Here is a 24,964-nt window from a genome sequence, read left to right on the forward strand (position 1 = left end):
TTTTTGAAAGTTGGAAATGTTCTAAAAATGGATGGTGGCAATGGTTGCACGATGGTCTCCTAATTACTTGTGCAACTGCATGTCCCAGCGCTTCCTTTCATGCCCCCTAAATTCTACTTTATGAGTCCCAGTGGAGCCTCATGCTTCCAAGCATATGGTTAGGTTATTCCTTCTGTCTGTCTGACTGGTCATTCCTCTCAAGTCTCCATTTATGACAGTTATTCATTCTCCATGGCCCAGAACGAATGTCACCCCTTCTGTCATGCCAGAATTCATCCTTTCCTTGCATATCCTCTGTTGCCTACATGGGCAGGCAGGTTCTTAACCACTAGTGCCACCTGGGAAGCCCCCCTTCCTTCTATGTATTCTCATTAAGCATTCTTTGCACAACACTGAGAACACTCTCCACTCTAATTCTTCGAGCTGTGTCTGTGCATACTGTCCCATCACTGGACAATGCTCCTTGGGGACAGAGCATCTAACATCATTAGCATTTGACAAATGAATGAATGAATGAAGCTATGAAGAATAAGGGACACTGAAGAGAATGGAAGAGCTATCAGCTGCTTTAAGCAACAGATGAGCCAGTTGTTGGCAAAGCAATTAAAACCAACCACAAACACTGGCCCAGGTTCTGGGCAGTACTGATATTAAACACATAGCTTGATGTAAGATTCTGGGAAGATGGCAGAGTAGGAAGCACCAGGAAAGTCTCTTCATCTAGAGAGTGCACTTGCAGAATCTGTCTGATGTAACTTGTCTGTAAGACTCTAGAGTCTGTTAAGGCTTGCAACTTCCAGGAGAATGCGTGGATGGTAAACTGCAGCCGATTTTGGCCAATCTAACCACTTCTATTCAATATAACTGAATATTACTGAATATTATTCTACATTACTGGAAGTTGTAGCAATTAGGCAAGAAAAGAAATGCAAGATATCCTAATTGGAAAGGAAGAAATAAAACTATCTGCTTGCAGATGATATGATCTTACATGTAGAAAACCCTAAAGATTCCATAAAAATATCACCCTGTTGGAACTCAAAAATAAATTCAACGAAGTAGCAGGACACAAGTCAACACACAAAAATCAGGTGCATTTCTATACATAAACAATGAATGACCTAAAAAGGAAATTACAAAAACAACTCCATTGACAATAGCATCAAAAAAGAATACAATATTTGGGAATTAAATTAACCAAGAAGGTGAAAGATTTGCACTATGAAAACTACAAAACATAATGAACGAAATGAAAGATAATAGAATAAACGGAAACACATCCTGGGTTCATGAATCAGATGACTTAATACCGTTCAAACGTCTACTACTCAAAGCAATCTAAGATCTAATCGAATACTTAGCAAAATCTTAATGATTTTATTTTTTACAGAAATAGAAAAACCCATCCTAAAATTCAATGGGAATCCCAAGGGATTCCAAATAGCCAAAACAATCTCAAAAAAGCAAACAAAACTGGAGGACTTAGACTCACTGATTTTGAAACTTACTACAAAGCTACAAAATAGCCTAGTATTGGCATAAAGATAGACATACGGGTCAATGGAATAAAATAGAGAGCCCATAAATAAACCCTAATACATATAGTCAAATGATTTTTGACAAGGGTGCCTTAACCACTCAAAGGGGAAAGGACAGTCTTTTCAACAAATGGTGCTGGGAAAACCAGATATCCACATGTAAAAGAATGAAATTGGACCCTTACCTAGTACCATACACAAAAATTAATTCGAAATGGATCAAAAACCTACACGTATGTAAGACCCAAAACAATAAAACTCTCAGAAGAAAGCATAGGGCAAAACTTCATGACACTGAATCTGGCAATGATTTCTTGGATACGACACCAAATATGCAGGTAACAGAATTTAAAATAGGTAAATTGGACTTCATAAAAACTTTAAAATTTTGTATATCAAAAGATAGTATCCACAGAATAAAAAGGCAACCCACAGAGTGGGAGAAAATATTTACAAATCACATATCTGCTAAAGACTTAATATCCAGAATATGTAGAGAACTCTTAAGACAACAACAAAAACATTCCATTAAAAAAGGAATTCAATAGACATTTCTCCAAGGAAGATGTATGAATGGCCAATAAGCACATCAAAAGATGCTCAACATCAAAAATTGTGAGGGAAATGCAAATCAAAACTATGATGAGGTATCACCTCATACCCTTTCAGTTCAGTTCAGTTCAGTCGCTCAGTCGTGTCTGACTCTTTGTGACCCCATGAACCGCAGCACGCCAGGCCTCCCTGTCCATCACCAACTCCCAGAGTTCACCCAAACTCATGTCCATTGAGTCAGTGATGCCATCCAGCCATCTCATCCTCTGTCGTCCCCTTCTCCTCCTGCCCTCCATCTCTCCCAGCATCAGGGTCTTTTCCAATGAGTCAACTCTTCGCATGAAGTGGCCAAAGTACTGGAGTTTCAGCTTTAGCATCAGTCCTTCCAATGAACACCCAGGACTGATCTCCTTTAGGATGGACTGGTTGGATCTCCTTGCAGTCCAAGGGACTCTCAAGAGTCTTCTCCAACACCACAGTTCAAAAGCATCAATTCTTCGGTGCTCAGCCCTCCTCACAGTCCAACTCTCACATCCATACATGACCACTGGAAAAACCATAGCCTTGACTAGACGGACCTTAGTCGGCAAGATAATGTCTCTTCTTTTCAATATGCTGTCTAGGTTGGTCATAACTTTCCTTCTAAGGAGTAAGTGTCTTTTAATTTCAGGGCTGCTGTCACCATCTGCAGTGATTTTGGAGCCCCAAAAAATAAAGTCTGACACTGTTTCCACTGCTTCCCCATCTATTTCCCATGAAGTGATGGGACCAGATGCCATGATATTCGTTTTCTGAATGTTGAGCTTTAAGCCAACTTTTTCACTCTCCTCTTTCACTTTCTTCAGGAGGCTTTTTAGTTCCTCTTCACTTTCTGCCATAAGGGTGGTGTCATCTGCATACCTGAGGTTATTGATATTTCTTCTGGCAATCTTGATTCCAGCTTGTGCTTCTTACGGCCCAGCGTTTCTCATGATGTACTCTGCATACAAGTTAAGTAAGCAGGGTGACAATATACAGCCTTGACATACTCCTTTTTCTATTTGGAACCAGTCTGTTGTTCCAGGTCCAGTTCTAACTGCTGCTTCCTGACCTGCATATAGGTTTCTCAAGAGGCAGGTCAGGTGGTCTGGTATTCCCATCTCTTGAAGAATTTTCCACAGTTTCTTGTGATCCACACAGTCAAAGGCTTTGGCATAGTCAATAAAGCAGAAATAGATGTTTTTCTGGAACTCTCTTGCTTTTTCCATGATCCAGCGGATGTTGGCAATTTGATCTCTGCTTCCTCTGCCTTTTCTAAAACCAGCTTGAACATCTGGAAGTTCACGGTTCACGTACTGCTGAAGCCTGGCTTGCAGAATTTTGAGCATTACTTTACTAGCGTGTGAGATGAGTGCAACTGTGTGGTAGTTTGAGCATTCTTGGGCATTGCCTTTCTTTGGGACTGGAATGAAAACTGACCTTATCCAGTCCTGTGGCCACTGCTGAGTTTTCCAAATTTGCTGGCATATTGAGTGCAGCACTTTCACAGCATCATCTTTCAGGATTTGAAATAGCTCCACTGGAATTCCATCACCTCCACTAGCTTTGCTCGTAGTGATGCTTTCTAAGGCCCTCTTGACTTCACATTCTAGGATGTCTGGCTCTAGGTGAATGATCATACCGTAGTGATTATCTGGGTCATGAAGATCATTTTGTACAGTTCTTCTCTGTATTCTTGCCACCTCTTCTTAATATCTTCTGCTTCTGTTAGGTCCATACCATTTATGTCCTTTATTGTGCCCATCTTTGCCTGAAATGTTCCCTTGGTATCTCTAATTTTCTAGAAGAGATCTCTCTAGTCTTTCCCATTTTGTTGTTTTCCTCTATTTCTTTGCATTGATCACTGAGGAAGGCTTTCTTATCTCTCCTTGCTATTCTTTGGAACTCTGCATTCGGATGCTTATATCTTTCCTTTTCTCCTTTGTTTTCCACTTCTCTTCTTTTCACAGCTATCTGTAAGGCCTCCCCAGACAGCCATTTTGCTTTACATATGATGTAGTAATTCTACTTGTGGGTATATACCCCCAAAGAATTGAAAGCAGGATCTTGAGATAGCTGTACACCCATGTTCATTAGCAGCATTATTTACAATAGCCAAAATGTGGAAAAAACCCAAGTATCCATCAACAGATGGACAGACAAGCAAAATATACATACATACAATGGAACATTACCCAGCCTTAAAAAGGAAATTCCGTAATATGCTATAGCATGGGTGAACTTTGGGGACACTATGCCAAGTGACATAAGCCAGTCACGAAAATGCAAATATTGCATGAGTCGACTCATATGAGGTACTCAGTCAAATCCACAAAGACTGAAACTGTAATAGTGACTACTAAGGGCTGGAGGGGAGGGGAAAATGATAGTTAATGTTTATATTAGGTATACACTTTCGGTTTCACAAGATGAAAAGTGTTATGAGGATGATGGAGGTGATGATTGCACGATAATGTGAACATATTTATTACCACTGAACTATACATTTAAAAATGGTTAAGATGGTAAATGTTATGCTATGTGTATTTGACTGCAATTTTAAAACCCTACAAAAAATAACAATGATGATGAAAATGACTCATTTCTTACCTTCATTAAACAGCCAGCAAACACAAGGAAGCCTTCTGAATGCAGATGTTTGGCCAAGGAGAACCCAAATCCCGAGTCACAGCCCGTGATCAGGACAGCTTTGCTGCCAACCTGTTTCAAAAGGTCAGACTCCACGTTAGGAATCCAGGATCGCGGGGGCTGAATGACCAGGCCTCCTCTGGGCAGCAACAATTAATTAGGGCTTCCTGAGTGGGCCAGGCCTGGTCCTCCCCACCTGTTTTTTCTGTTTGGAGAAGCACCATGGTGTAGTAGAAATGCCTGGACTCAGAATCAAGAGACAGGTTCTAACCCAGACTCTGTTACCAACTAGTGTTGTTGCTTGAGAAAGTCACCTCCCTTCTGGGCCTCAGTTTCCTCATCTACATTCACCATCATCACCATCTCCATCATCACTGACATCTTCCTCATCAAGTATTGAGTACTTATCATGCAAGGCACTGTGTATGCATTATTTTAAATCTCACAATATCTCCATACACTAAATGTGATTATTACATCGTGTTTCAAGTGAGGAAACAGACATTTTTAAATACCCAACATCATTAGTGATAAAGCTGGAACTGAAACTGGGTCTGAGAGATTTTAGAGTCTGAACTCTTAACCCCTAACTTCATTTGATGGGGTTGGGGGTTGTTCAGCAAGTGAGAGATGGCTCTGAGTGCCCTGGAAGCATGGAAGCCCTTGCTCTGAGGGTGTCTTAGAGCCTGGGAGCCCAGAAGGAGGCCTCTGACCACCTGGCTGGTTCCCAGGTAGCCAAGCTGCCACTTACCGGGTCCACTGAAGCAGCGTAAGTCCGATGGCCAGCAGGGACAAAGGGCGCAGAGTAAAACATCAGCGAGCCTCTGAAAGAGGAAAGAAAGCCATGACGAGAGGCTGCGGTCACACCAGACCTTGTTCTGAAAGTGTAAGTCGCTCAGTTGTGTCCGACTCTTTGCGACCCCATGGACTGTATAGTCCAGGGAATTCTCCAGGCCAGAATACTGGAATGGGTAGCCTTTCCCTTCTCCAGGGGATCTTCCCAACCCAGGGATCAAACCCAGGTCTCCCACATTGCAGGTGGATTCTTTACCAACTGAGCCACAAGGGAAGCCGAAGAATACTGGAGTGGCTCTTCTCCAGGGGATCTTCCTGACCCAGGAATTGAACCAGGGTCTCCTGCACTGCAGGCAGATTCTTTACCAACTGAGCTATGAGGGAAGCCCTTGTTCTAGAACAGAAGCAACTCAGCAGACCCTCAGGCATCAGTGAGCACTCCACTATTCCCACCCCAAACCCCTCAGGACTACCTGCTGGTACCACTGAGGAGGAGGGCCTGTTTCCTCCAGGGTTATTAGCCTGGGAGAAAGTGGGCTAGCAGTCATAGTGGCCATTTTTGCCACTGTGTAGAGAGAGCCTTCCATCAATAGACCTTTGTTAATAAAGCCTTGTACAAATTCAGTGCCTTAATCCTTAGATTTTATGTGGCTTCCTCATAGTTTTTTATTTTGAAATAATTTTAGATTCACATAAAGTTAAGAAATAATACAGAGAGATGTCCTGCACCCTTTACCCAATTACCCCTACTGGTAGCATTTTGCACAACTCCAGTATGGTATCATAGCCAGGACATTGACATATGCAGGGAAAACACAGAACAGGTCCATCGCAAGGATCCCTTGCATTATTCTTTTATAGCCACACATTCCAACACCTAACTACTAATCTGTTCATCTGTTCTGCTCCTCTATAATTCTGTCATTTCAAGAATGGAATCATACAGCATTAACATTCCTGGGGTTGGTTATTTTCACCCAATATAATTCTCTAGAGATCCATCGGATTGCCACATTTCAATAATTTGTTCTTTTTTATTGCTAAATTGTATTCCACGGACCAAGGTCATCTGGGTTGCTTTCAGTTTTTAGGACTATTACAAATAAGTTTCTAGGACATTCCTGTATAGGCTTTTGTGTGAATTTGTTTTTCTCTTGGGTAAATGCCAAGCAGAGCAATTGCTGGGTCATACAGTAGTTGCATGTTTAGTATTTTAACAGACTTTCAAACTGTTTTCCAGAATGGCTATAGCATTCCACGTTCCCAGCAGTAATGTATGAGTGATCCAGTTTCTCTATCCTCTATCCTCCAGTTTCTCTATCCTCACCAGCATTTAGCAGTATTACTATTTTTCATTTTAACTGTGCTGGTACCTGTGTAAAGATATCCATTGTGGTCTTAATTTGTATTTCTCTAAGGGCTAATGACAAAGCCTTTGACTGTGTGGATCACAATAAACTGTGGAAAATTCTGAAAGAGATGGGCATACCAGACCACCTGACCTGCCTCTTGAGAAACCTATATGTGGGTCAGGAAGCAGCAGTTAGAACTGGACATGGAACAACAGACTGGTTCCAGACAGAAAAAGGAGTATGTCAAGGCTGTATATTGTCACCCTGCTTATTTAACTTCTATGCAGAGTACACCATGAGAAACGCTGGGCCGTAAGAAGCACAAGCTGGAATCAAGATTGCTGGGAGAAATATCAGTAACCTCAGGTATGCAGATGACACAACCCTTATGGCAGAAAGTGAAGAGGAACTAAAAAGCCTCCTGATGAAAGTAAAAACAGAGAGTGAAAAAGTTGGCTTAAAGCTCAACATTCAGAAACAAAGATCATGGCATCTGGTCCCATCACTTCATGGGAAATAGATGGGGAAACAGTGGAAACAGTGTCAGACTTTATTTTCGGGGGCTCCAAAATCACTGCAGATGGTGACTGCAGCCATGAAATTAAAAGACGCTTACTCCTTGGAAGAAAAGTTATGACCAACCTAGATAGCATATTCAAAAGAGACATTACTTTGCCGACTAAGGTCCGTCTAGTCAAGGCTATGGTTTTTCCAGTGGTCATGTATGGATGTGAGAGTTGGACTGTGAAGAAAGCTGAGCACCGAAGAATTGATGCTTTTGAACTGTGGTGTTGGAGAAGACTCTTGAGAGTCCCTTGGACTGCAAGGAGATCCAACTAGTCCATTCTGAAGATCAGCCCTGGTGTTCTTTGGAAGGACTGATGCTAAAGCTGAAACTCCAGTACTTTGGCCATCTCATGCGGAGAGTTGACTCATTGGAAAGGACTCTGATGCTGGGAGGGACTGAGGACAGGAGGAGAAGGGGACAACATTGGATGAGATGGCTGGATGGCATCATTGACTCGATGGACCTGAGTTTGAGTGAATTTCGGGAGTTGGTGATAGACAGGGAGGCCTGGTGTGCGGCGATTCATGGGGTCGCAGAGTCGGACACGACTGAGCGACTGCACTGAACTGAACTGAAGGGCTAATGATGTTGATCATCTCTTCATGTGCTTATTTGCCATCAGTATATCCCTTTCGATAGAATGTCTCTTCATGTCTTTTGTACATATTCTTATTGGATTGTTCTTTTACTATGGAGTTTTGAAAGTTCATTATATGTTCTAGATGCTAGTCCTTTGTTGCATAGGTAATATGCAAATATTTTCTCCTAGCTCATAACTTGTCTTTTCATCTTCTTAACAGGATCTTATGTAGAGAAATGGTGTTTCATTGTGATGACTCTGATTATTTAATTTTTCCTTTTAAGGACCAAATGTTTGGTGTCAAGTTTCAGAACTCTTTGCGTATGCCCCAAACCAAGGATTTTCTCCAATTTTTCTCTAAAAGTTTTATAGTTTTGTTTTACAATTTAAACCTATGATCCACTGTGAGTTAACTTTTGTGTAAAATGTGAAACTTAAGTCAGAGTTGGTAAGCCTCTGCCTGCGAATATCCATGCTCCAGTCTCATATTTTGAAAATGTTATCCTTCCTCCATTGAACTGATTATGCAAATTCTTTGAACTGATCTTTGTCAAATTCTAGTTGAGCAAATCTGTGTGGCTCTATTTCTGGATTCTCTGTTTCACTGAACCATGCACTCCCACCTTATTTTTCTTTTTCAAAATGGTTTTTACTATTCTATTTCCTTTGCCTTTTCATATAAGTTTTAGAATAATCTTATCTTTATCTATAAAAATCTGACTGAAATTTTTATAGAAATTATGCCAAACTTGTGTATCAGTTTGGGGAAAATCAATGTCTTTACTCTTTTGAGCCTTTCAATTTCTAAACATAGTGTGGGTCTCCATTTATTTAGATCTTTGATTTCTTTCATCAGTATTATATAGTTTTCAATGTACAAATCGTGTATAATTTGTTACATTTATATCTAAGTAACTCATTCTTTTGAGCAACTATGAATGGTATTGTTTTAGATTTCTAGGATATAGAAAAAGACTGATCTGTGTGTGTTATCACATATTCTGTGTCCTGCTGAACTCACTCATTAGTTCTGGGAGTGCTTTGTGGATTCCTTGGGATTTTCTATGCAGTCAATCATATAATCTGCAAATTAGGGACAGTTTTATTTCTTCTTTTACAATCTGTATGACTTCTACTTACTTTTCTTGCTTTACTGTACTTCCTTACTGCACTATGGTGAATCAGTTACCTTGCTGCCCATCTTAGGGAGAAAGTATTCAGTCTTTCACCAGAAAATATTAATACAATGCTAGCTGCAAGGACTTTTATAGATGCTCTTTATCAAGTTCAGGAAGTTTCCTTCTATGCCATTTTTTCTGAGCGTTCTTAATCACAAATGAGGATTAAATTTTTTCTGTATTGATAGATTCATATGATTGTTCTTCTTTGATTTTCAATTTGGCGGATTACATTAATTGATTTTCAGTGTGAACCATCTTTGCATCCGTGAAACAAATCCACTTTTTCATGGTTTACAATTCTTCTAATATACTGCTTAATTCTATTGGCTAATATTTTAAGCAGTTTACATCTATATTCATGAGGGGTATTGGTCTGTAGTTCTCTGTTTTGTATGGTCTTTGTCTGGGTTTGGAATCAGGGTAATACTAGCTTCATAAAATAAATTGGAAAGAGTTGCCACGGATATGGATGGGCATTCTGGCTCCCCGCTGGGTCTCCACCAACACCTTCCTGACTGTGAGGAGATACAGTGTCTCATTGCTGCTCCCCATTGCATGCCGGGGGTGTACAGGTTACTGCTGAGAGGTGGGGGAAGTCCTGATTCTCTTTCTCCACTAGATGTCCTCTGACACTCCCCCATCCCCACCTCAGGCAGGGAGGGCACATTATTACGGAGGTGGGGGGGTAGGGGGGTAGGGGGGTTAGGTGGGGAGAATGTAAGTCCTGGCCCCTACTTGGCTTTCTCTGACACAGCCTCTGGTGAGGACACTGGTCACACATGAGTAGAATGGTAAGGTCACTACACCCAAAACTAATTAAATGACCTTATCTAAATAATCACTATATTTCCATAATCCCAGGATTTGCTGTACAAAAAGGACAAGGTGTCCCTGGCAGAACTGTGTTTGTCCCCTGCCATCCCTTTGCACTATTTGATATTTTAGAAAGCTACAAAAAGTCACAGCAAGAAAAAAAATTATTTCAAACTGACTTGTTCCCAGATTTTCTCTAACTCACTTCCCCATATTCAAATCTATCCATTCAAAGGTGGGGGTTGTATTATACTGGTGTGTCATATATATCATATATATGGGTGTATTACAGCAGGCGCTACTGCTCACATCCAGCTGTCGATGGCAAATTTCTACTTCGCCAGAGAGCACACGTTGGCATGGGAAATAACCATCCATTTTCTAGTTGCGGGGACTCTGAATTTAACCCGCCACTTGATTTTACTCCTCTCAAATATAAAAGAAAGAAAAAGGCATTATTTTTCCCTTGCTCTGGCTGCAAAAGAAGAAACTGAGGTAGCAGAGCACATGGAATCCTCTTGGAAAAGGCAATTTCCAGAAGCTCTCAAAGAAGAGCTGCTTGTTTAATTTGTATTTAGTTGGCAAAAAAGTTTGTTTGAATTTGTCGTAAGCTGTTACAGAAAAACCCAAATTTGCCACGGACAGCTGGGTACGAGCAGTAGCACCTGGTATAATGCACCCAGGTGTAATATATATACATTACACCTGGTGTAATACAACCCCCAACTTTGAGTGGATAGATTTGAATATGGGGAAGTGGGTTAGAGAAAAGCTGGCAACAAGTCAGTTTGCAATAATTTTTCTTCTGGCCAACTCAATGCTTTCTCTAAATCACACCATTCAGTGAAGTCTTGCGACATTTCAGTTAACTGGTTTCACGAGCGAGATTTTAAAAGGACTGGTATCTAGGCGAATCCTAACATGTCGACAGCACACAACCCACACTGAGACATTTTCTCCCAGGGTATCAAGGTCATGCATGACAGGGACTGAGGAACTGACCCCGGAAGTGCGTGGGTAACAGGTGGGAAGGCCAGAACTGCAAGTGGCAGACCTTTTTTTCCCTTCTCTGTTGTCGAAACCGGTTCTGCCGAAGACTAACCTTTTTTTTTTCTTTTCTCAAACCTTGGGCTGATAATGGCTCAACAAACCAATAGTCATGTCAATTGATTCAAGGACGCGGGATGACACACCTTGTTGGATCCTATCTCACAACTGCATACTGTGGGAGGGGCCTGGTGAAACTCCCTCGACGTGGAAGTGTCTCTCTTACCTGATAATAGCTTTCTAACAGACACAAAACACCTTGCTAAAAACTAGCAAGGGGGCACTCTTTCTGTTCCCTTCTGATGTCTGTCAGAAGCTTTCCCTATCTCTGTTATACTTTAATAAAACTTTGCTACACAAAAAGCTCCAAGTAGTCAAGCCTCATCTCTGACCCTGGATCAAAATCCTCTCCTCTGGAGGTCACGAATCCCGGCATAACACACGTCTCGCAGCAGCAACCTTTCAACAGGAGAAGAGTAAGGGGACATAACAACTAAATGCAGGGACCCTGGTTTGTATCCTAGACTGAGGAAAGCTGTATTTGTGAGCTATCTGATGAAATCTGAATCAAGTCTGTAGTTAACAGTATGATATCAGTGGTAATTTCTTGGTTTTTAATGAAGGTACTATGGTTTTGTAAGACATTAACATTTGGGGAAGTTAGGCAAAGGGGATACGAAATATTTTTGTACTATTTTTGCAACTTTGTACAAATGTAGAGTTAGTTCAAAATTAAAAAAAAAAAAAATCTGATGAAAAATATTCTTCTATGCCTTGTGGGCCCTGCGGGAAGGTCTCTGTCTTCCAAGGACACCACTGCATGTGCTTTGCTGGTAGACGGTGGGTACTGAGAGACACCTTTGAGAGTCAGACCTTATTATGTGTGAAGAGCTCTGCTTTAGCCAGAAAGTGTAGCAGTCAGGGCCACCTCCACCCTTCATTTTCTTACCTTGTCCCATTTTCTCTATCAGAGAAATTCAGGGTTTTCCTTGGGAGCTGTGACAGGGGTCTGGAGAGGCGGGCTGTCAGCATTGTGGCCACAAAAGGCAGAATGGTCAGGCTCCTCCTGGTGGGCTCTGAAACACAAAAAGCACCCTCATTGCCTGTTGCCTTCAGGGCTTTGGGCAGGAATGGCCATTTTCCTTCCAGGCTGTAAAAGTCAAATCGGGCTCTGTTCTGCCCAGGTCCAGTTACAGCACCAGACAGTCCCTGCCTGCCACCCCCCTCGCAAGCTACAGCCTCGTCTGATAGAAAGAGTCAGATAGCTGAAACATCTAGAAACCTGGAGTCTGGCTCTGGTTGTGTACAAACTCATGGGGCAACCCTGGATGAATCATCACCCGTTTGTCGCATGAGGAGATTGGGCCAGATCAGCAACCCTCGAAACAGACTGTGCAGCAACCAGTGGGGCACTTGCGGACCTGAGCCCTCAGCGAGCCCAACTCCATGAGTCCCATTCTCTAGCCTGTGTTCCCCATATCCAGCAAAACATCCATCTCAATTTGTCCATGTGACCCCACAGGCAGTTTCTCCAGCCCGGGGCCACATATCATTTGATTCAGCTCTCCACCTCTCTCCCCACCTCACCACACACAGGGTCCAGCTCTGGAACTAAATTCATCCAAAACCCATCACAGCATGGAGGCTAGAGCTACAAAATGAGACATGCTCGAATTAATCTAAATTAAAACACACACACACACACACACACACACACACACACAGTCTCTCCCACCACCCTACCACTCCCTTTTCAGGTTAAGTCAACCTTGTTGCAACAAGACCATGTATCACTAGTGCCTTCAGTCTACTCAGCACATTGACTAGTTGTGCATTATGAATTGTTGATCAGTGTGTGCTCTAGTTGCCCTCCTGTTCTGGTTAATTCCCCTCTAGTGACCCTCCCTGGCCTAAGGGAAGGAAAGGGAGGTGGGGAGGGAGTTGAGCCAGGCAGTCACATTCAGGGGAGCTGTTGCTCTTTTCCTGGTGAACTGTCCTAGTCTCTTGGCACACCTGCCTGTGTTGGGTTAGACTGCCCTTATCAGTCTAACAAGGCTCTGCCTGAGATGCAGCTCCTCCCCTGCCATCTTGCTGCCACCCTAATCTGATAACCAGCCACCTGGTTCTAGGTCTGAAATAAGTTCATTGACTGGCCAACCCCCACAGTGTTCACTGTAGGAGGCAGGTGGAGGTGTTCCATCTGTTTAATCCTTGGGAGAGCAATATATAGGGCTTTTTGTCTTGTGTGATCCTTCCAGACTGTGCAGTAGGCTCTTGCTTCCACTCCTGCCCTTATTTGCCACACAGCATTGCAGCCAGAAAGATCTTTCTAACACCAGGCAGGTTGTGTGACTCCCTGGCCTAGAAACCTCCCTTCTTCCCACGCCTTCTGGAGTGTGCCTCTGCCTTCCTTCCTGGTCGATCCTGCCCTCCCCGGCACTCGCTGTGCTGCCGCCACGCTGACCTGAACACACGCCAAGCTCTTTCTCGCCTCGAGGCCCTGGACTTTGCCTTTCCTCACACTGGATGACTGGGTCCTTCTCACCCTTCTGACTTCGGAGAGGCTGCCCCAACCCCCCATGCAGCACACACAGGGATTGCTCTCCGTAAGATCACTCTTCAATCCAACATTCTCTTGTTTCGTTACTTGATCTCTCCCTTCCAGCTCATAAGCTCAGTGAGGCCAGGCACCTGGTCCATCTTGGTCACCACTGAACGCCCCGTGCCTGGAAGAAACCCGACACGAAGGAGGCACTCAGTGAGTCTCTGCTGAGTCGGGGTGAGCTGTGGGCTTAAAGCCCACCCCCACCCCATACACCCACAGACTAGCCCTTCATGGAAGGCACAGGCCCATGCTGGGCTCAGATTCTTTAAGGGGGTGCCCCTACCCCTCCACCCCCTCAAGTACTGAGCAGCTGGCTGAGCACACACATCTCCACCTCCTCCCGCCAGGACTGGAGTCTGAGGTCACCGCCACTGGGTAATTTTAAATCCAGTTGTTTATAATTCAAGCCCTTTCCATCCCTTCTGCTCAATGCCTGTGGCAGAGAATGCCTCAATGTCATCTCCAAATAAAGGGCTGCTTTTCAACTTTATTTTCCTTCAAGTCAGCCACATCTAAAAGTGCTGGCATCAAAATAGCTTAAAGTGCATAAAAACTCAGCCCCTTTAATAATGCACTACTCACACTGTAGTCTTATATACAAAATACTAGAATTTTAGATCTTTTTTCTTCTGTACTTTTACATTTCTTAAATATGTTGCTATTTTCACTCCAAATACAGTGCTACAGGCAGTGAAATTGCTGCACACTCTTCAGGGTGGTTTGTCATCTTAGTGTCTTGTGCTGGGCTTTAGCCTCTGTAAATACTAGCTTCTCAAACTTGAGATGCCACTCACTTGCCTTTTGGTTTGGAAACAGAAATGATTGTAGGAAGCAGATGCTTCAAGGGGACAGGCAGAGCCCCTGTGGGGGGTGGAGACCATCTCTTTAGCTTTGAATTCGTTAGCTGCTCCAAGGGGACCAAATTTATAAAATAAAATATAGCTGTAAAATCAAAATGCTCAAGTATGCTCTGGAATCTGGGAGAAACTTTTCTGAGAACACTTAGGTCTACTCTCAAGGGTACCTCCTTTCCACTGTCAATGAAAAACCCATGTGTAACCCCCGGAAAGTATACTGTCTCAAAAAAACAAAAAACACCTGCCTGAATCCTTGTCTTGATGCTGGGCTCACTTGCTACATTCTGACAGGAAGATCTTGCAGAAGACACAGCTGGTTGCCCTCCTGTGCTCAGGGTCAAGGTGTCCCCTGCAAGTGGCAAACGTTCCCGGTACTGACATCCTCAGAAAAGGCAGGGCGTCAGCAACAAACAGGAATCCAGGAAGCAATACTTAGGCAGAAAAGAGAACCCAGAGTTCTGGAACTGAGGGAGTTTCCAGACATGAGGTCTGGATGGGCCCTGGTACTAACAAGTGGGAAGGGGAGGGCAAGTTGGGTTTAAGCAAAGAACCATCCTATGCAAGGACTCCACACTGAGGTGCTCAAAGTCAGTAAGTGGTGTGAGACTCCAAGGTCTGACAACCGGCAGCCAGTTTCTAACATACTCTATTTGGCTATTTTGTTTGGCCAGCCTAATGTTTTAAAAGGCAATGTAACAAGGCAGCTATGTTATGCTTGAACTCAATACAAAAAGTTTGTACTTACTATTTTAAGCCTACCCATATCACCTCTGTTAACTGCCTGGCCACTGTGGGAATCAGAGTTTGAGATCTCACCAGACAGGTGTCTATCATCCTTTGGCTGTTTTCCTTCTGATCACTTTTAGTATAATCTTGCCTGAAGATTTCAGCTCAGCTCAGCTACGCATGTTAACTATAGAGTTAATGGGGGTTTCCTTGACGTCAAGCAAAAAGGAAACATGAGAAGTTTTAAAGCACTTATTTTTAAAAGATGCCTATTATTCCTTAGAGAGATAACTATTCAGAAACAAAAGGCTGAAGGAACACTAAATGATATCATAGATGATGTTCTCCCTATCATTTTATCATAAATGCAGAAGTGACTTTTATAAAGCTGCCTTTAACAGGGACCTTCAATAAAAGCCAAGGATTTAACTTTAAAGCTCAGTTCAGCAAAGGCAAACCTAACACAGACACTTGTATTAATCCAACAGATTCTAGTCACCCGATTAGACTTGGGTGATGGCCAATTCTTCTCAGAAAATACATCACACTCTCTGCAGTGGCCAAATTTTGGATGTCCATCTTGCTCACCTGATCCCTGTCCTTCCAGACTTGCCTACTGTATACAGTGTTTGGCCTTTGATGCTGCAGTTGTGCAGTGAGGAGCACCCCCGGCCCCTACTCTCTGGCCATGGAAGACTATATCAGGGAGAGACACCCGACCCCAGATGAACCCATTATTCTGTTTCCTGGCACTGTGAAAGCAAGCAAATCAGCCTCGTGGGGCACAGACATGTGACCTGACTGCTGGAGCTGGAGAAGGCAGATAGGCAGCTATGTGACATTGAGCCTGAAGCCAGAAAGTGAGAGATGGAGAAAGCAAATCTGCAAAGAGAGAAAAGTCAGGCACACATGTAGATAGAAACAGAGATGGAAGTGAAGAGAGAAAAAAACTAACAGAGCCTCCTGGGGGCAGATCTGCTCCTGACACCAGGCTGCCCTCATCTTCAGCTCTGTAAGGCACGTGGTATCCTTACTCTTTGTGTTGATTTAAACATGCTTAAAATCAGTTGCAGCCAAAACAATACTGGTGAACACACACTGAAAGCAGGTTCTTTCTGCAGACACTATCATCAATTCTTAAGCTTGCCTGATATCCTGAGAATGCCACAAGCTTGCCGGATATTCTGAGAATGCCACGCTGCACAACTCATAATCATAACAGGACATGAGCTTCTCCCTCTTCACATCTGTCAAGGAAACATCTGTCCTTCCCCAAAAAACTGCTACCAGAGCCGTCAAAATGGCCATAATTACAACCACCAGATTAAGCAGCCATTCCATCCCTAGGAGAACAGGGCTTGCCTACCAAATTCAAGTCAGAGCAGTACACAGTAGGCACATAATATTTGAATGCTTTAAGAGAGTTTGCAGCAGAGGAATACCATATTGGGCTTATATTTTAACATGATAACTCTCACTGGGTTAAGAATAGACTGAGGATGGACAAGGGCAGAAGCAAGGAAACCATTTATAAGCTATGGCAATAATCCAGGACCATAACGTCCAGCCATGCAGTTTGTGTACTGCACAATTCCAGCAAAATGTGAAGAGGTACTCCCTGAAGACATGTATATAAAGGGCTGTCACGGAGGAAACCGTGCTGGTGGAAACCACAGAGCCAATCAGACGAGGTCAAATCTGGCTGTGTTTTGAAGGGAAAGCCTTTACTGACAAATTAAATGTAGGATATGAAAGAAGGAAGAATCAAAGATATTTCCAAGATTTTTTTTCGTGCAGATGTTAATTTAAAAAAAAAAGGCATTAGTACAACTGATAGTTTAAGGAGCATCCTACTCAGAAGTGATTACCACATTTCAAATCAGAATGTACAAGCCTGACACCCGGTCCTCACCAGGTCCCTCCAAATTGTATCTCCAACTATGCTTTTCTCATCTACTCATGCAGTTTGCTACATCATCTCTCAATAAGCCTGTACTTTCCAATTTTCCTGCCTTGCTCATCCTATATCTAATCTGAGGTCTCCTTCATCCATCAAGCCGATTCAAATAACCTTCAAGAAACCTTTCCTGACCCGCTAAATAAAAAATCAACCTCATCCTTATTTGCATTTCACTCTTTCCTTATGCGTCTCTGAAACTGCACTTAACCTAGGCTGGGTAGCATTAAAGGTATCTCTGTTTATAACCATTCACAGTCCCCATCTGATCACCAGTCTCAACCCGGACTGTGACTGCCCCACAAATAGGACCGACGTGTTCTTTCACTGATTTCAGGTTCCTCCAAAATGACTACTCTGGTGTCTGACAGGAAGCAGCCGCTCTTTAAATGTGTATTGAGAGAATACTAGGGCTACGCACATTTCAAAGGTCAGCTTCCTCGCCCGCTACGGGCATATGCCCTGTACAGGGCGGGGCTCCAATGCTCTGGTAGAAAGGACGATATTTGATGCGTCATAAAGGATCCTGGCAGTCGGAAGCCCACCGTAACTAAACGTGTGCCTCTGCAGCCTCTCGCAGGGTTAGAAGGTGACTTTACATCAGCTGACTTGGGGCACACTTTGGCAGACGGGTTGGAAAAAAACACGCAGAGATCAACGGCGCTTAACGTGGCGCGCGGCAGAATACCCTCCCCCAGCCGGGCGCGGCCCCGAGGCGCACAGACCGCCCTGAGCCCTGTCTCAGACGAGCCCCAGCGCGCCGGGAGAGCGTGGGACACCAAAGACGCGCAGGCGCCAACTCGCGGCGCGCGCTCTGGCCGCGCATCCGGGGCAGCTCGGCCAATCGCAGGGCTGCCGCACCTTCCCGCCTACCAGAGGCGAGCAGCCGAGGGGGCTCGGCCCAAGCCGCGCTCCCACTGGCTGAGACGGCACCGCCCAGACCCAGCTGCGCAGTGCGGGCGCCAGCAGGCTGCTGAGGCTCCCGGCCTTGCCCCGCCCGGGCCCACCACCACCCCAGCATCTCCCGCCGGCTCCCGCGGCGCCTCCACCTTGCTCGGTCCTCCGGCCTGTGCGGTCCTCCAGCAACACCCGGCTCAGCTCGTGCTCGAGGAAGCTGGACCGGCGGCCCGACTGCTGTCCAGCATCCTTCCCGAGGGCGCCGCGGGAAGGGAGGAGGCACTCCCATCACCAGCAAGTCCCCGAGAACAGAGCCTGGTGGAGGACGTGGAAGGAGGACGAGGGATGCGGGACAGGCCGGGAGAGATGCGGGGGTTCGGGCTAGAAAGCAGTTCTACTGGCTTCGGTCCTGGCTCGGTCTCCAACTACCATGTGACCTTGGACCGGTTTTTTCCCTTGTGGCTGTGCTCGCCTCCTGTTAAATGCGGCGGCAAAGAAGAGTAAGTGCAGAGGGTTTCACTTGGGAGACTCGGCGCCACATGTTCAACCTGGGTCTCCTCCTACCGAGCACATTATTCCGAATAATAACCTTCAGGCCGGGAGGGCGGAGGATGAGGATTACCTGGGGTTGAGGCAGGTCTGGACGGGATCGATACATCTTTTTACACCTTTACCCCGGCCTTGTTCGCAGGGCCCAGCCTACAGGATGTGGTGCCCCTTCTCCACCCGCATCCCCGCGACCCGGCTTAAGGGCAACGCAAATCCAAACCAAGCCGAGCATCATGCTGGTTTAGGGGTGCCCGCTCATCACCCCTGAGCTGCACAAGTGCGGACCCCTCCTCTTACCCCAAAACAAACTGGCGCGGGTGCTCCAGTTACAGAGGGCTCAGCTGGTGCGTTCGCGATAACCTGGCGCTTCGCAGGCAGCCGCGCTCGCGTCCGGTACCACCGACTGGGGGCGCTACCGCCGTTTCCTTCTCGAAGCCCCTTACCCGCTCTCACTCCGGCTGCCTCCACCCTCAGCTGCCGCGGTGTGCCGACAGACAGTGGCTCAGCCGTAGGGCTGCGCGGGGCGGAGCCCGACGGCGGGCGTTGCCAGGGCGGGGAGCGGTCCGCGCCGCGCCGCCTTCTTTGTCCTGGGGCGCCAGGCACAGCCCCCATCCCGCGGAGGGTAACTCTATTCTTTAGGCGCCTAGCCCGGGATTAACCCCTTGCTGACCGTCCTTTAGTCCTAAACCACGCTCAGATCTCCTCCACCGCCATCCTGGTTCTGGAGCAAGCGGGGAAAGACCACCCCGGGGTATGGGTAGGAAGGTGAAGGTGCCGCCCCAGGAAGTGAGGAAAGCTGGTGAGACTGAGGCGCCTTCCAGGACCTATGCCTATTTACTGTCTCTGGAGCTCATTGAGGCAGGTGGGTTGGTTGGTTGGTTTTAAAGTTTGTCTTTTGATCAGATGAAGTTAAAATTTTGTTATTCCAATGGGTTAAAAAAAAAAAAAGATTTAAGAATATCACAGCTTCCCAGAGTTTCAACAAAGGAACAGTGGAGGCTGATCTCCACAAGTCAAGCTTCCTGCCAAGTTTCCTGGATGAGAAACCAACTGAGGAGAAGGAAGCTGTCTTGGCAAATTAGTGGCAGACATATGTTTAGGTCAAATTACGGAGAACTGATTGGAGAGGGACCAGGCAGATGAAAACAGGAAGGAAGTGAGGGCCCTGTGGGGCTTTAAAGAAACCTCTCAGCTCCACGTTATGTGAGTTTCTTGAGGGCTGAGTCTGTCTTCTTGCTTTATCTCCAGCTCCTGGCAGGTAGAGCTTTGAGGACCTGGAGAAACGTGAAGGTAGGGTACTCTTGTTTTTCTGTACCCATTTCATAGACAGGCTCAAGCTTGCTACAGTGGTGTTTTTTAGAATAGTCACTGTTACAGCATACCACTGCCATAACATAGATCGCTATGTTGGGTCACCAGGTTATACTTTGAGGTTTATGCATTGCTTCAAAAGCAGGGCTTCCCTGGTGGCTCAGATGGTAAAGCGTCTGCCTGCAATGAGGGAGACCCGGGTTCGATTCCTGGGTCAGGAAGATCCCCTGGAGAAGGAAATGGCAATCCACTCCAGCACTCCTGCCTGGAAAATCCCATGGACAGAGGAGCCTGATAGGCCACAGTCCACAGAATCGCAGAGTCGGACAGGACTGAGCGACTTCACTTCACTTCACTTCTTCAAAAGCAGTTGATTAAAGAGTTAATATTTCCACCCAGGAAAAACATACTTCCTTCCTACCTTTGGACTCAGAATTTATGGAAATAAAGTTCTGTTTATGGAAGGCAGGACAATTGATGTGTCTATGTCTATCTGACTCCATTTGTGGCTGACCTCACACCTTCCCAGCCCATCTTTTTATTCCAGCTTTGCTGTGGCAGCCTGCTACACACAGATGTAACCTGAGAGGACCTTGCTTCCGCTGTACTTCATATCTCAGGGCTTCTCTGCCACTGCATTCTGGACCCCTGCAAGAAGCCACAGCCCATTCGAACATAAACCTGGAAGTACAAAGGAATTAACACGTCCTTGGACATCCTCTAACCAAAGCGAACAGAAGCTAGTGGAGAAATGTTCCACTCTTCCGTGGGCAGTTACGAGGTACATTTTGTACAGCACCTAAGATGACAGAACCCTGGCTGCCCGTGGTAGTGTCCAACTTAATCAGCTCAGTAATCCACCCTTGGATTGCCTTTTTCTTTCCTGCCTTGGCTGTTTGACTCTTCCTAGTCCTCCAGTCCTGTTCCTTGGGATTCATTCCCCAAATAAACTACCTGATAAAATTCTTGTTCAGAATCTGTTTTGGTGGGGGCGGGGAAGTAGGGGTGGATCCCAGATTAAGCCAATAGTTAGTGCAAAAGAGGCATCTCAACAGGGAACTAAATTCAATATCCTGTGATAAACTGTAATGGAAAAGAATATGAAAAAGAATGTAACCATTTCCCTGGTGGTCCAGTGGTAGTTAAGAATCCACCCTGCAATGCAGGGGACCTTGGTTCAATCCCTGGTCAGGGAGGTAATATCCCACATGCCACCAAGCAACTAAGCCCACGTGCCACAACTAGAGAGTCCACGCACAGCAACAAAAGATCCTGCATGATGCAACAAAGATCCCATGTGCTGCAACTAAGATCCAATGCAGCCAAAGAAATAAATATTTTTAAAAAGAATGTATATATGTACAGCTGAATCACTTTGCTGTCCAGGAGAAACTAACACAACATTGTAAATCAACTATAATTGAATAACACTTTATAAAACACATAAAAGACCCAGGCAGCCAAAAAAGAGGCATTTCAGCCCAACTTTCAGGGTATTCTCAGCAGGCCTTCCCCAAGTCTGCTGATGAAGAATCCATTTGTTCTGTTTGAGCTTTTGTTCTTTTTATTCCCCAGTTGCTCTGCCCCCTGAGTGAGTGAGTGGGTGAAGTAGCTCAGTTGTGTCTGACTCTGCAACCCCATGGACTGTAGCCCACCAGGCTTCTCTGTCCATGGGACTTTTCCAGGCAAGAATACTAGAGTGGGTTGCCATTTCCTTCTCCAGGAGATCTTCCCGACCCAGGTATTGAATCCGGGTCTCCCGCATTGTAGGCAAGCGGTTTACCGTCTGATCATTAGTAAGCTCTTGGAGGCAGGCAGGAAGTATCAGACTCCCAAAAGACAGACCAGCTGAAGGGCAGGGTCTAGGTTAGGGTTGAACAAAGCCATTCTCAGCCCCACCTTACAGCTTTTCCCTCCTTCTAAGGGAGGTCCTGACTGCTGACCAGCAAACTGGAGAACTTTCAGCTCTGGGGTTGAACATGGAAGCAGAGACAGGGTGGGGCCCAGGTCATTCCCAACACAGCATGTTGCCAAGATTATGTCTACTTTTTGACCTACGCCCGCTGTGAAAGCAGTTCCTCTGCTCAGATATAAGGTCTCAGGCCAGGGTCTTTGGCACGTAGCACACTTTATCTCATTTCAATACCAAGAGACTGCTGTTGCAAATTACCAAACTAGGTTTGCGAGGAAACAGCCCTTAGTCCCAGCCCTCAAGAAGGGAAATGAGACATGTACGTAAGCTAAATGAATCCTTAGAGGCCCTGTAAGTCTTCTATAAGTGAAGCGACGTGAAGTCGCTCAGTCGTGTCCGACTCTTTGCGACCCCATGGGCTGTAGCCTACCAGGCTCCTCTGTCCATGGGATTTTCCAGGTGATAGTCCTGGAGTGGATTGCCATTTCCTTCTCGAGGGGATCTTCCCAACCCAGGGATCGAACCCGGGTTGTAGACAGACGCTTTACCGTCTGAGCCACCAGGGAAGTCCCTTCTATAAGAGGGGCTTGTTAAAGTAGTTGAGTGTTCTGGTGAGGCTTCAGGACAGGGTCTATAGAAGGGTAGCATCCTGACTCTCAGGATGAAGCCCCCTCAAAAGATCCCCCTCCTAATGGATTCCTCGTTAGCAAACTCAGGAAAGGTCTGCTGAGAATGACCCTGAAAGGTGGGCTGAGATGCTTCTTTTGGGTTAACCATTGGCTTAGTCTGGGTTCCCTTCCCAGAGAGCCCCAGTGTTTGCTCCTGTCCCTCTATCGGGTCCCAATTGCTTCCATGTTCACAAATCTAGGAGTTTTTTAAATCCCTGCTCAGACTAGCCATTCATCTTCCCAAGTCCCAGCCCTCCTCTGGTAGACCTGGCCCTGCCCCATCTCTGAACGCCCCTGCTCTTCTCTTCCTTCAGTATTAAGTGTCCAAAAACAAACAGATGTTTGTGTATGTGTTAGTTGCTTATTCATGTCTGACTCTGCAACTTTATGGACTGTAGCCCACCAGGCTCCTCTGTCTGTGAGATTTTCCAGGCAAGAATACTGGGGTGAGTAGCCATTCCCTCTTCCAGGGGATCTTCCTGACCCAGGGATGGAACCCAGGTCTCTGGCATTGCACAGGGATTCTTTACAGTCTGAGCCACAAGGAGCCCCCAATACCAGATGGTGCAGGTTAAACCCTGCCCTTAGCTGGCCACCTGGGAGCCTTCCAGTAAACCATGAGGGCAGTGTTCTGTGCTGAGTTATCCTGGGCAATAGAGAATCAGCACAACACCATTTACTCTCCCAGACCCTGGAGGCCTCCCATTTGTTTGATGCAACTGAGTTTTCATTTTTTTAAAAAGTTTTTTTTTGGCTAGAAATCATGTCCTTAGTCTGCAGAATTTTAGAAGTGTTGAGTAGCTTTTTCTATAATTGACAGTGAAGGAAATAAAAAACCCAATGTACTATTCTAAACAAAGCTGTAGTGCTCAGAATCTAGTGTGCAAGAGAGCCCTGATCCTAACGTGACTGTAACACTGAATTCTACCCAAGGATGAGAACTGGAGGCCCAACCTTCTCCCTGCAATGAATGAACAAGTAAGTAAAACAAGGACTTAGACCTTATGGGGAAAAAAAGGGTGTATCAGGCATCCACATCCCCACTCCTTTTCTATCTCTTGACATTAAATAAATAAAATTTAATTAATGTATATAATTTAAATGATTGTTTAAGCCACAGGTTTGCGAGATATTTTTTTCTTTTCGTGTGTGTATTGCAGAGGGGGGAACCGTTTGGAAATTTAGCCAAAGTTATTTTGAGGTAATTGGGATCTTTGAAGAAGGAAAAGTATGAGGAAATAAAAAACGACTGTTTCTCCCTCTGCATGTCCACCCCAAGCTATAGCACTACTTGAAACTCCTTCCTTCATGCAGCTTAGTTCAACTGAGCTGTTAGATCCCAGGCATCCTGCTTTGTACTGGGAACACAGTAAAAACACAGTAATGGGGTCCCTGTCCTCAGTAACACGACTTAGCAGCTGATGACTGATCACTGGATACCAAACACTATACCAAGGGCTTTGTGTGCATTATTTCACTTAATCTCTGCACCTGGCCTAAAAGTGACCCAAGATTATTCCCATTTTCCGTCCAAGAAAGTTGAGGCCCAAAGAGGTCAAATAATTGCCCACAGCAATACAACTAGAAAGTGTCAGAGACAGAGCCCACACAAGTCTGTCCTACTCAAAGGACTCTTAGCACACCACCAACTCTTCTAAGGTTCTTGCTTTGAAAAAAGGATAAAAATCCCGATCATAAAGCTATTTGGAGTACAGAAGTTTTTGTAACCAGTTGGGCATTGTTTTGTGAGTAATCTTAACAGAAACTGGAGTTGCTTTGTTCCACTGAGATTTCTTTCAGTGAGTACAATACAGATGGCAAGATCTGATGCCCTCAACTAGGAAAAGAAATTATAGGTCCTAACTGATCATATCAACTTTGAAAGACAAATATACGGGACAAAATTCTCAACCCTTAAATCTGATTTAATTTTCTGAACTTCAAATTCTATTTTTTAAAGAATAGTTAATATGTTATAACAAATTATTTTTAAAACCACAATATAAAACCATATGCTTATTTTATTAATATCTTTTCATTACCCCCCCCCCAATGAATGTTTATTATTTATATTTTCTGCTTATTGCTTCTGGGCCAGAGCCTACCATTTCAAAAGGGAAATTAAAATACCAAGTTGAGGCCTTCCATTTTGGGGTTGCCAGCACCTCTTTCCAAAGGCCTATTTGTTCCTCCCCAACCTCCCCTCCCCTCACACCAGGCTCCTCCCAAGACTTGGGTTTTCCTTCTGCTGCTAGTTTTCACACACAGCATTTGCTCACATTGGCAGACTGGAGCAAGTCTCCCTCAACCATATCCGCAAGCAGGATCTTCTCCAAGCAAGTTACAAGCCAAATACACCTGGAATTCTCTTAATTCTCAGTCGATAGGG

The 24,964-nt window shown here is 45.0% G+C and overlaps 1 protein-coding gene and 1 long non-coding RNA gene across 3 annotated transcripts in view; one reads left to right on the plus strand and one right to left on the minus strand.

Moving 5' to 3' along the window:
- The window catches only part of BDH1 (3-hydroxybutyrate dehydrogenase 1), a 39,855-nt gene extending 20,416 nt beyond the window's left edge, over window positions 1-19,439 (minus strand). The window contains exons 1-4 of one of the 2 annotated variants that reach the window (XM_069557110.1): window positions 18,982-19,439; window positions 12,043-12,169; window positions 5,509-5,581; window positions 4,719-4,829 (exon numbers count right to left, since the gene is read on the minus strand). In XM_069557110.1, coding sequence (XP_069413211.1) covers window positions 4,719-4,829; window positions 5,509-5,581; window positions 12,043-12,125 — 267 coding nt within the window. In that variant the 5' untranslated portion in view covers window positions 12,126-12,169; window positions 18,982-19,439. The remainder of the gene's footprint in view (window positions 1-4,718; window positions 4,830-5,508; window positions 5,582-12,042; window positions 12,170-18,981) is intronic. The other variant, XM_069557103.1, reaches the window with a different exon arrangement.
- Window positions 18,173-20,958, plus strand: LOC138422359 (uncharacterized). Its single transcript, XR_011249848.1, has 3 exons — window positions 18,173-18,635; window positions 19,933-19,974; window positions 20,525-20,958. It is a non-coding gene; the product is annotated as an uncharacterized lncRNA (long non-coding RNA).
- The last annotated feature ends 4,006 nt before the right edge of the window (window positions 20,959-24,964 follow it).

This window comes from Ovis canadensis, chromosome 1 (assembly GCF_042477335.2).
Source record: "Ovis canadensis isolate MfBH-ARS-UI-01 breed Bighorn chromosome 1, ARS-UI_OviCan_v2, whole genome shotgun sequence".
NCBI lineage: Eukaryota > Metazoa > Chordata > Mammalia > Artiodactyla > Bovidae > Ovis > Ovis canadensis.